The 12,658-nt window shown below is 35.6% G+C and overlaps 1 protein-coding gene across 6 annotated transcripts in view; it reads right to left on the bottom strand.

Annotated features, from left to right (window-relative positions):
* arnt (aryl hydrocarbon receptor nuclear translocator) overlaps positions 1-12,658 on the bottom strand; it is a 32,491-nt gene that overhangs the window by 6,574 nt on the left and 13,259 nt on the right. For 2 of the 6 annotated variants that reach the window (XM_081389688.1, XM_081389686.1), the window contains exons 11-16: positions 8,982-9,116; positions 6,030-6,104; positions 5,454-5,605; positions 2,941-3,063; positions 2,700-2,781; positions 1,501-1,540 (exon numbers count right to left, since the gene is read on the bottom strand). In XM_081389688.1, coding sequence (XP_081245814.1) covers positions 1,501-1,540; positions 2,700-2,781; positions 2,941-3,063; positions 5,454-5,605; positions 6,030-6,104; positions 8,982-9,116 — 607 coding nt within the window. The remainder of the gene's footprint in view (positions 1-1,500; positions 1,541-2,699; positions 2,782-2,940; positions 3,064-5,453; positions 5,606-6,029; positions 6,105-8,981; positions 9,117-12,658) is intronic. The other 4 variants (XM_081389687.1, XM_081389689.1, XM_081389691.1 and 1 more) reach the window with 2 other exon arrangements.

Raw genomic sequence — 12,658 nt, 5'->3', positions numbered from 1 at the left:
CAGAAGAACAATAACAAAGTCGGCACGCGGCACAAAATTATACTGAAGTAAACAGAGATTACTAACGTCAGCATTTACATGCTCATTTAAGTTAAGGTTATAGCCAGCGAATTTGAGGACGCAGACGAGGATCAGGAGAAAGAGCAACGGTTTGCTGTTATAGAGCTGTCACTGTAATTCTTATGAGAATAACAGCTCATCTCGCCACTGGCTAACTTCACTGCCGTCTTCCATATTTACAGAGTGACCAAAGAACCATCGGTATGTAAGATCTTTGGAGTGGCTCCCATCAAGCGCAGAATTGTGACAAATGTTGAAATAGGGTGATGTAAAAGGTGACGTAAACGTTTGCAAAACATCAGACCTGTATTTGATGTAGTACCACATATGGAAGTGACCCAAATCAGATTTCATGAGGTTTGTGCTGTTCACACTTATGAAAGAAAAAAAAACAGATTCTAGTTGTAAATAGAAAAGAATTGAGCCACTTTTGCCCGCGGTCTGAACGTATCTTTAACTGCCAAAAATAAAAGTTGTTAAACTAATTATGACATGCATATGAAGAGTTCAGATGCAAAAGCCTCTAAGTGCTCTTATATTTAAGTTCAGTAAATTAAATAACAATTAATAGGTCATTTCCATTGCCATTAAAGTGAAATTACTGAACTTAAATATACGAGCTTGATAAAAATGATCATTCTAGAAGAAAATTTCAGATGGCACTTAGAGGCTTTTGCATCTGAACTCTTCATATATATTTTGTAGTAAAATTTATACATTTATTTATCTAATTTTATTATTTTAAAGTATTTTATGGGGCAAATTAATAAGTAACTTATTCTGTAGTTTACTTGTAAACAAATTATGTTTCCATTGATTCTGAATGTGTGTCTGTCTTCATACATGGATTACTTCATTATCTGGATTGTACAGTTGACGTTTGATTGTTGGCAACAGGTCCATAAACTCAAACATGTTTTTGTATTGTAAACTCAAATCTTATTTCATGTAAACTGGACCAGATTGCATCTTTTTAAGCGGAGTTTATACTTAAAAGTCTGTCTCAGCCACTGCAACTTTCTTACAAGAGAAGCTAATGAACCAGGGACGATAATAATTTAAAATAATATTATTGAGATTGTTGTGTAGTCTATCAGTCAGTTTTACTCAGAGATTTAGGTCCTGAAATTCAAGTTTTCTGTCAGGTGTGTGATGTTCTTTTATAATATGATGTCATTACGTTGCTGTCTTGCTGTCAGCCAATCGCTGCATTGCTGATCATGTTTTCAAGTATCGATATATCAACCCTTTCCAATGAACACAAGAACGTGCAGTAATCTCAGACAATTCGTTTACAGAACCAAATTAGCCAGAGATCAGTTATCACAATTAGAAGATCTGGCATCTGTCTAATCATCTCAGATGTATTAAGCGAGGTAAGAAGAACGGGCCCCAGTAGTGTGTGTGTGTGTGTGTGTGTGTGTGTATGGGGAGTCTTACTGTGATCAGCACTGACTACTCCTACAGTCTGCACTGGAACCTGAGAGAAACACAGATGGAGACAGACAGTCATTATGTTGTGTTGTTAACTCACTTCACTATGTGAACAGGTTAGCAAATCTGACAGTGCTCATCATTTACATACAATCTCAAAGATACTGTAACAAAAAAAGGCCTGTTTCATTTTAGGGTTAGAGAGAGAGTGGAAATTATGAGAGGATGATGATCATGAAAAAGTGATCATTTTTTAGTGAAGAAACTGACTAACATTTTAAGTAGAGTTCTGCTATTGAAGTGAGACAGCAGAAACAGTTCACATCATAAATTAATGTTTTGTAATTAGTTCACCCTCTTAGGCGGCTCGGCCATTTCTGAACGATTTCACAAATTCTCACGAGTGCATCATTTTATTGTTACAACCTCAAGGAAGTTAGTGTTATAACATTTCTTTAAACAACAAGATCCCACTTTATTTTAAGCCTCTAACTACTACAGTATGTACTAACATTTAAATTAATCATTTGATACAATGCACTTATTGTGTACATACATGCATGTTTTTACATTGTACTTACATTGAAAAAATACCTGCATGCAATTACAGCTGTAATTAATGTCTGTGATTACACTGTTGACCGTTCTCGGTAACACTTTATTTTACAGTGTCCTTGTTATACATGTTACATGTGCTTACCATAGTAATAACAGTACATTATGCATAATTACATGCAACTAACCCTCAACCAAACCCTAATCCTACCCTACCCCTATAGTAAGTACATGTAGTTGCTTAGTATTACTTAAATATATAATTCCACTGTAACAATGACACCTTCAAATAAAGAGTAACCCTGTTGTCTTACACCTTAACCAACCCTAAACCTACCCATACCATCAAACCGGTCTCTAACCGGGTAACCGCATCCTCAATAGCAGAACAAGTGTTTGCAATACAACATCAACACAATAAGTACATTGTATATAACAATTGTATTTGAATGCAAGTACACACAGTGGGTAAAAACTAATATAAATGTGTGACCAACAACAAATATGACTACGAACAAACAAGATGTGACCATTTTTTTAAACTTGTGAATTGAATAATCAGTCAACTGGTGCTTTCACGAAACGACACACATTCTGACAACACAGAGCCGAGTTGGAGAACCACTGGTGTAGAAGGAGAGTGTGTTCACCTGAGGAAGAGACACCTGACTGGTTTCATAGGCTGCATCTCTGCCGATCCCTCCGTCTAACTCCTGCTGCTGCTGCAACTGCCTGAAGAAGAGAAACACCACTGACGTCAGTGCAGTCCTACCGCCGTGACCATCAGACCCACCACCGGCCAACACCAGAGAGAGCATGCTGGTTAATCTACCACCGACAGGGTCACCCGAGACACACGGAGAGAGAGAGAGAGAGTCCCACTGCTCTCACCTGGCTGTGGCTTGACCTGGGCTGGGTGTGGAGGGGGGGTTAGGACTGCTCTGCCCCAGTGAAGGGGGCAGTGACCCCCCCGGGGAGGAAAGGGGGGACAGGGAATCCTGATTCGGACCTCTACTGTCACGCAAAACCAGAGGGATTGGTGGAAGACAGAGAGTGGAGCTGAATTAACACGCTCGCTCTCAGACACATACGGCTCAATCTAGGCAAAGCATGTCTGAATCATGGTTCACCCCAACAATCAAAAACAAATGTGAAAATATGTTTTGCATAAAAAATGTCAGCGTTTTAAAATTAAGCACATTTTCCTCAAATTCTCTTTGTGAATTGTGTCCAGGTGTTTAGTTTTAAAGGGGTCATATGATGGTTCTAAAACGAACAATATTTCGTGGCTCAACTTTTATAAAGAATATCTCTTTGGGCTTGAGACTTCGAGCTTTGTAAATATGCAGATCTTATACTTGCACTAACAGCCACATAACACACTAAAGAAAGACAAGAAATCACATCATATGATCCCTTTAATAAACAATTTCTATGTTCATTTTTGTAACTCACAATGGAAATTCTTTTGATTTAAATCAGCATAAGACTAACTAACATTTAAAGGTTTGGGGTCGGCTTTTTTTTTTTTTTTTTTAAAGAAATTTATACTTTTATTCAGTAAGTTAATTAACCAAAATGGACAGTAAAGACATTTATAATGTTACAAAAGATTTCTATTTTAAATAAATGCTGTTCTTTTGAATTTTCTAATCAAATCATTTTGAGAAAAAAAGTATTATGGTTTCCACAAAAATATGAAGCACCACAAAATTGATAATATTAAGAAATATTTGTTGAGCATCAAATCATCATGTAATGATTTCTGAAGGATCATGTGACTGAAGACTGGAGTAATAATGCTGAAAATACAGCTTTGATCACAGGAATAAATTACATTTTAAATTACAGTCTACACTGTAAAATTACATTATCCTCAAAGAAAAGAGTTCTTTTATTGTAATAATATTTTACAATATTCCTGTTTTTACTGTATTTTTGGTGAGCCTAAAAGACTTTAAAAAATGTACCGACCCCAAATATTTTTGCGGTAGTGTTAATAACTGAAATAACAAATATATTTCTTCATTACATTACGGAGAATTGGGGAGGAAGTAAATATGCTTAATTGTCACGAAATGTCACATTTCACTATGTCATAATACATAAAAGAAGCACAATTTCGTTAGCCTCATAGCATAATTGCCTAAGTCTTTTTTTTTTTAATATAACTTAGGCAATTATGCTATGAGGCTAACGACTTTATTTATATATTCTTTGTCTTTATCTACATAGTTTCTTATATAGAACAAATTCTATTATCTATGTGTCTTTTTTTATTATTTTGGGGTGAAAAGAGACCCAGACATGAACACATGCCTTCAAACAAACTGATACATTTACATTTGATTACCTCAACAGGAATTAACCTTGGATCATAAAAACACTTTTATACACTGGATGAAGTCATTCTACATTAGACAACACTCAATAACATGAGGCTAAATCAATCTGAAAGTGTTAAGACCGTGACACATCAAGCCGAGCCGGCGTCAAAGAACAAACGGCTTCAAAAGACGACTGTTGTGAGTCGTGACCACGTCGGGCGACTGTCCGCTAGCGTGTGTGAGGAAATACCTGTCTATATCAGCAGGAATCAATGGTCTATATATTTGTCCTTCAAAAAGGAAAACCGAAACTAGGACTTAAACAAAGCAGCACTTTCTTACCATTTTGAAAATCAATCACGCTCATCTCTTTCTTCATTCCAGGCGGGTGTTATGAAAATATCTGCATATTGAGATGCTCAGGGAAGACAAAGTAAACCAGACCAGTCATCTTGACTTGCTCACTTTTGCACTGATTCTTTCGCTAAACTGAACAGCCAATAGGCTTTATGCCCAGCTGCACTACTTCCTGAACTTCAGCCAGCTTCTTTGTTTCCTGTCTGCCATTATTGGACAAACTGATTAATCCAGGTGTGCCTGACCTCAGTAACAATAATCAGACACACCTGGATTAATCAGTTTGTCCAATAATGGCAGACAGGAAACAAAGGAGCTGGCTGAAGTTCAGGAAGTAGTGCAGCTGGGCATAAAGCCAATTTAGAGTGATCTCTGTCAGCAGTGCAGATAAAACACGCTGGATCGGGTGAGTTGCCACCCCAGGTGTGAGCCCGACTACAGCCCACGGGTGGCGAACACTGACCCGACAGATTTGCTGTTGGCTTGGCATGTCACGGCACTTAAACAGTGGCCCCAAAAACCTTTCAAAACTTAGGTCACAATGTACACAGCATCATCATAGCACATATCACCAGCAAACAACTTTTGCAATAAAGTCAGTTCACACAAGTGTAATTAATCACCTTCATGTGTGTGTGTGTGTGTGTGTGTGTGTGTGTGTGTGTGTGTGTGTGTGTGTGTATCTGGTCTTGTGTTTTCGTGATGCATTTCAATACTAACTTGACATTGGCGTTGGTGGAGATGATGTACTCGATCTCTTCAGAGAAAGGATTCTGGAAGGTGAATGAGCTCATTCTCATCCAGATCCACTCACGGGATTTAGACTGGAACCGGAACATCACCGAAAGCACCTGACCTCGCAGTTTGACCACCTACATCGAGGGTCAAAGGTCACTTACACGTACACAAAGGATTACGGACCAGCTTTAAGGCCCATTAAAATCATTCGATCATAAAAACATTGGTGCATGCTATAACTGCCATTTATAAAAGCAAAGATTTCTAGCCATGCACATAAAATACAATATATGAATTACAATAACTTCACTGTAAAAAAAACTGCTGCCTTAAATTTTTTAATTAACTTGGATGTTTAAGTCATTTCAACTTAACTTACATTAAACTGACTTAAATTAGTTGTATCTTGTATGAATAATAATTAAAAAAAAGTTGCAAATTGCTTATTTTGATGAGCATTGTAAAATCACGTTGTCATAACTTAACGATCATACAATTTTCTACAGTGTTGTAACGTGTTGAATATTTCAGCGTGATGTCCCACGCAAACCCACACACCTGCTGAAGGCTGTCTCGCACTAAGCCATGGTCTTCTGGGTGTGCAAACTCCAGAACGTTCTTCCCCAGTAACTCCTGTGTCACATAACAACACAAAACACTAGTGAATGAAATTAATTCTTCACTGAAACACCAAACCAAAATTAAAGCTTTTATTTAGCTGAAACCGAAAATAAGGTTTATTTAGTAATCAATGAATTCATCCAATTTATTTAATAATCAACACCCAAATAAAAACTGTATAAACATGTATATATAAAATGTATATATAACTCTATATATAACATTTTCATAAAGAAGTTATGTCAAATTTTCAATTATATAATTATCTTTCTTTTCCTATGAAGGACTAAAAATGACAGAACGAAAAATAAATAAATAAATAAATAAAAGTAGAAATAAATAAATAAATGCAGAAATAATAGTAAAATAAATACATTTTGGTAATATAAATGGCTATTTCTGTATTTTTACATGTATTTATTTATTTATTTATGCATTTCTATATGTATTTATTTATGTATTTATACATTTATTTATATATTTATGTATTTATATATTTATTTATTTATATATTTATATATGTATTTATTTATACATTTATTTATTCCTACATTTATTTATTTCTGTATTTCCACATTTCTACATTTATTTATTTATGTATTTCCACATTTCTACATTTATTTATTTATGTATTTCCACATTTCTACATTTATTTATTTCTGTATTTCCACATATCTACATTTATTTTTCCCTGCGCATGTATGCTAATTGACCAATGGCTAACCACGCCCCCTCCACTCACTCAGTCAACATTCGGTAACAGCAGCTGTCACAGTAGGAGACATTTCATAGGAGGCAATTGATGATTTTTTGGAGACAGAAAGATTATATATCATCTCGATGTCACCAAAAGGGCCTTAAATATGCATTGGAGGGTTATATTAATAATTTTATTGTTGAGAAGGCCGATAAGCTTCAGCTCCAGAACAAAGATTTACAGTTCACAGTGTAAACGTTATAGTTTGGTGCTATTTCGCTTCAAACGCTCGCTTTATACGCGTGTCCTATTCGCTTTGGATTCAAAATGTTCAAGCGTCGAACTAGACGCGGATACGCGCGAATTTGACGCTCTATTCGCGTTTGGTGGGAGCGCAGAATAATGAACAGGCTGCGATGTCAAGATTGCATTGCTGGAATGTGTGTGTGTGTCAGAGAGAGGCACGGGCGCGATCGAACAGTGGAAACATAAAAACATACTCCGTCATTTTGTTCATACAGGACATCATTAAAACTGCAAAGTGTTTAGCCTACTTATATTTGTGTAAAACACAACATTGTGCTTTTGTCAAACTGTAAACTCTTGTCAAACTGTAACCTACAACTGTCACCCAACCAAAATCACACACACACGCTGTTTAAAAGCCAAAATGACAAGAAAAACCATAAAAACGAATGAAAACTGATAACTGCAATGCATTGCAGTGGACGAGGAAGCAGAGAACGTCCAAGTGTATTGGGTTAGCTATGCGTACTGTGATTGGCTCATCGCGTTTGGGGGCGTGGCTTAATAAATGAATGTAGAAATGTGGAAATACAGAAATAAATAAATGTAGAAATGTGGAAATACAGAAATAAATAAATGTAGAAATGTGGAAATACAGAAATAAATAAATGTAGAAATGTGGAAATACAGAAATAATTAAATGTAGGAATAAATAAATATATAAATAAATGCATATATAAATATATAAATAAATAAATATATAAATACATAAATATATAAATAAATGTATAAATACATAAATAAATACATATAGAAATGCATAAATAAATAAATAAATACATGTAAAAATACAGAAATAGCCATTTATATTACCAAAATGTATTTATTTTTACTATTATTTCTGCATTTATTTATTTATTTCTACTTTTATTTATTTATTTATTTATTTTTCGTTCTGTCATTTTTAGTCCTTCATATTTTCCATGTCATAAAATGTATTAATGTAACCATATACAGTGCTATGCATAAGTTTAGACACCCATGCTAAAGTTGACTAAAAAGAATTAAAAAAAAAATCATCTTTTGGAAATTGAACTGAATGCCTTAATTTAAAAAATTAGGAAAAATCCAACCTTTAAGCACACCAATTTTCTTTGTGAATGAATAATGTATCATAAATAAATAAATGTTCTTCCTTAAAATACAGGGTGTATCCTGGATCCATGAAGTAACTGGCCTTTAAAAATAAAAATCTGCCTGGCTCTATGGGAATTTAACATAGGGGTGCCCAGACTTATGCACCCTGTATTTTAAGGAAGAATATTTATTTATTTAGGATACATTATTCATTCACAAAGAAAATTGGTGTCCTTAAAGGTTGGATTTTTCCTAATTTTTTTAATCAAGGCATTAAGTTCAATTTCCAAAAGATGATTTTTTATTCCTCTTTTTAGTCAACTTTAGCATGGGTGTCTGAACTTATGCATAGCACTGTAAAAGGTGACTGTAACATGCTTCATTAAATACTGAAGACATATTAATTAAAAATACAATGAATATGTAATATAGTGCATATATTATTGGATGGCAGAAAACAGAATAGACTAAAAGAGCTCGGTTCATCAAAACGAAAAACTAGAAATCGTTCTTGTCAACCCCACTCTGGCGTCCACACGGCTGGCATGTTTACTTGTTGCAGTAAATCCACGTTGCATGCATGAAAGAGACACTGACACCGTCAAAACTCGGCATTGGAGAAGTGCTAATTAAACCTCACAGTTTCAGTCAATGATTTTGGCCCTCCAAAACCATTTTATAGATATTTCATTATGTTCAGACAATGAAAACCTGAAGATGATCAGCTATACTCAAGAAATGCAGAGGCATCTTAACACCCTGCTCTTCATAAATGACTTCCTTTGGCCATGAGGTCCAGCCTGACTCACCTGAGGTTGGTAGCCCACTGTTGCTACACAGCGGTGATCCACAAAGGTGTACATGCCCTGGCAGTTGTGGCGGGAAATAAATTCCACTGGAACACTGATGTTATTTATGTTTTTGTCGCCTGGGCAACAGGTGACCTGCATGAAAAACAGAGGTCAGAGAGGAACTACAAGGGATAGTTCACACTTTTTTTATTTTTTTATTCTGTCATTATTTACTCACCTTCATTTCATTCCAAACCCATAAGACTTTCATTCATCTTTGAAACACATATTACAGGGGTCCTGTTATGCCCTTTAATGAAGTCTTGATTTTGTTTTTGGAGTGTACTAAGCAAGCAAGTAATTTTTTACTTTACCCATGTTTTCATGCTTGATTGTTCAAAAAATGCATTATTTTTCACATATTTTACATTATTACAGCACCTCTCTCCCCAGGCTTAAACATGCCGATTTCGATGAAGCCCCTCCTTCCGAAATACGAAATGTGCTGTGATTGGTCAGCTGGCCCAGTGTGTTGTGATTGGGGCCGCTTAGCGTGTGTTCGGGAAATGTTACGCCCCTCCATAACAGAGCAGTGTTTCCCCTACCATTATATAAGGGGGGCGCCCCGCCCTCCTAACGGCTCCCCCCGCCCCCCCCTGGAGGTCAAGTAAATTTGATTTGATTTTCTTTATAGCGCCAGATTACAATTTGTTATTTTATATAAAAAAAAACTACATGGCCCTTAAGTAATATGTTATTTATCTTATTTCCACGATGGCATGTCTTTTCTGTCTGTGTTTGCGCGTTTACAATTATCCCAATGAGTGCGCACACTCACACACAAACAAACACTTGCGTCACATACAGTTGAGCACTAGCGGACAGAGAGCGCGCGGCGGGAAATATGTCGCTGAACTGAAGATGGCAACACTCGCTCTACTGCGAGTAGCAGCCGGAGTAGCTCTCCTGCTCCAAGTCTAACGCCCGTTTCACACATACTCCGTGTGCAGTGCATATGCGGTGCGTGTTGCAGTGCGTATGCAGTGCAGGAGCAGCAGGCGCAATAGTGCTTTCACATATGCTGCGTTTGCAGTGCGTAACTGATTCGCTGCTGTTATACCACGAATACATACTCACTATTTGTATTTCAAATCCAGAAGTTATCAGCAACTTTTATTTAAAAAAAGTTTTTTTTGTCAGCATTGCGATTCTCTTTGTACACACTGTTTAATAGACGTATTCACGTTTAAACACAATTTAAACAACATATTATTAAAAGCATTACTTCTATATAATTATATATTAAGTTGCTCAAGCAAGTGGTAAAAATGTTTTACCATGTAGGCTATACTATTAAAATCGCATAGCCTACATTTTAAATTAAAACTTAAAATTGACAAAAACAGCAGACTCATACCCTTGCCTTTCTTTTGCATAATTTAAATCTTTATACAATAAATCTTGCATGTCACTAATAACTTGTTTTTCCACCTCCACGAATGAGACGAGTGTTGTTCATTATGTTGTCTTATTAAAGTAAATGGTATTTTCCCTTGATTTACCCCGGTCTTAACGTCTCAGCATTCCGATTGTCTTTGTACGCATATACACTCTTTAACAGACGCACGTTTATACACAATTTAAACAACGTCAGCCTATTATTCAATGGATTACTTTTACTTATATTAAGTTGCTCAAGCAAGTGGGCAAATATTTAACCATGTACTTTATATTAAATCGCAAACATTTTAAATTAAAACTTAAAATTGACAAAAACAGCCGACTCTCATGCCTTTTCTTTTTCATTTAAATTTGAATACAATAAATCTTGCATATCACTAAGAACTTGTTTTTCCACCTCCACGAATGAGACAAGTGTTGTTCATTATGTCACCTTGTTGAGGTAAATTGTAGCTTTCCTTGCTTTACCCCGGTCTTAAAGTGAAAAAAAAGTATTTAAATACATTTATGTTGAGATTACTAAATTTTATTTAATTAATCGCATTTATGGTGAAATTGCTACATTTTTAGGTCAATCTGCGTTCATTTTGACCACGAAACATGCACTGTCACTTTAATTCAGCGCGTGCAGCACAGCAAAAATAGACTCGGTGCGGAAACGATCGCTGCACTGCTGTATACGCACCGCAACTGGAACGGATCGCCGGACTGCATCCGTGTGCAGTGTGAAAGCTCTAACCTGTTAACATGGGTACGGAAAAAAATACGCACCGCATACGCACTGCAAACGGAGTATGTGTGAAACGGGCGTAACGCCCGGTTCACATATATTTCGTTTGCGGTGAGTATTTTTTTCCCGTACACTGCACGCGGATGCAGTCCGTCGATGATCGATCCGTTCCAGTTGCGGTGCGTATACAGCAGTGCAGAGATCGTTTCCGCACCGAGTCTATTTCTGCTGTGCTGCAAACGCTGAATTAAAGTGACAGCGCATGTTTCGTGATCAAAATGAACACCGATTGACCTGAAAATGTAGTAATTTCACCATAAGTGCGATTAATTAAATAAAATGTAGTAATCTCACCATAAATTTATTTAATTAATTACTACTTTTTTCACTTTAAGACTGAGTTAAAGCAAGGAAAACTACAATTTACCTCAACAAGGCGACATAATGAACAACACTCGTCTCATTCGTGGAGGTGGAAAAACAAGTTCTTTGTGACATGCAAGATTTATTGTATTAAAATTTAAATACAAAAGATTTTAATATAAGTACATGGTTAAATATTTTACCACTTGCTTGAACAATTTAATATATAATTATATAGAAGTAATGCATTGAATAATACATTGTTTAAATTGTGTTTACGTGAACGCGCGTTCACAGCAGTGGTGCGTCTGACAGGATTATTCTCTCCAATAAATGCATCATAGAAATAAAAACTTCTCATAAAAAAGCCCTTTTGAAATTTGTTTGTCATATATATGTATTAACTAACATTAACGAACAATGAATGACCAATATATTTGTTAGTATTTATAAATCTTTTTTTAGTTGGTAGTTAAAAAATAAAACTATTTAAGCTCTGGTCCATTAATATTAACAAATACTTCTATAAATTTAACAAAGGTTATTTGCAAAAGTCAATTTTAAAAAGATTTAAATATGTTTATTTATTTTTTTAAAGAGATATCTTATGTTAACATTTTTTAACTTTTACAAACCATTAGCCTCCCAGACAATTTATGTGACAGATAGATAGATAGATAGATAGATAGATAGATAGATAGATAGATAGATAGATAGATAGATAGATAGATAGATAGATAGTGTCTGTGTCAATTTTCCCCAAACAAACCAACCAACCCCCCCCCCAAACCTGTAAACCTAGGGGAAACACTGCAGAGCTTTACTCTGGTGTAAATATTAACGATGGCGTAAATTTCAGACCAATTCGAGCTTGATTCAGACCCTGACAATGTTAACAAACAAGAGGATCGTCCAGAACGGATTTCAAGCACGGATTTCACAGGACGTTTCAGAGTAGTATGTTTTTTGTAATTTTCTTATACATTATAGATACAATGTCATCCACCATTTAATCGTGATATTAGTCGGAAAACTAAGGTAATAGAAACAACAGTCGATCACAAAACCATGTTTAATTTTCCTATGGAGTGGTGAACAGTCTTACAAAAGCGAGAGCTAACAAAAGCTACAGAAAACAAGC

This window comes from Scardinius erythrophthalmus, assembly GCF_964197995.2.
Source record: "Scardinius erythrophthalmus genome assembly, chromosome: 16".
Taxonomy (NCBI): Eukaryota; Metazoa; Chordata; class Actinopteri; order Cypriniformes; family Leuciscidae; genus Scardinius; species Scardinius erythrophthalmus.
The sequence above is the reverse complement of the archived record's forward strand: the minus strand, read 5'-3'. Positions and strand labels throughout refer to the sequence as shown.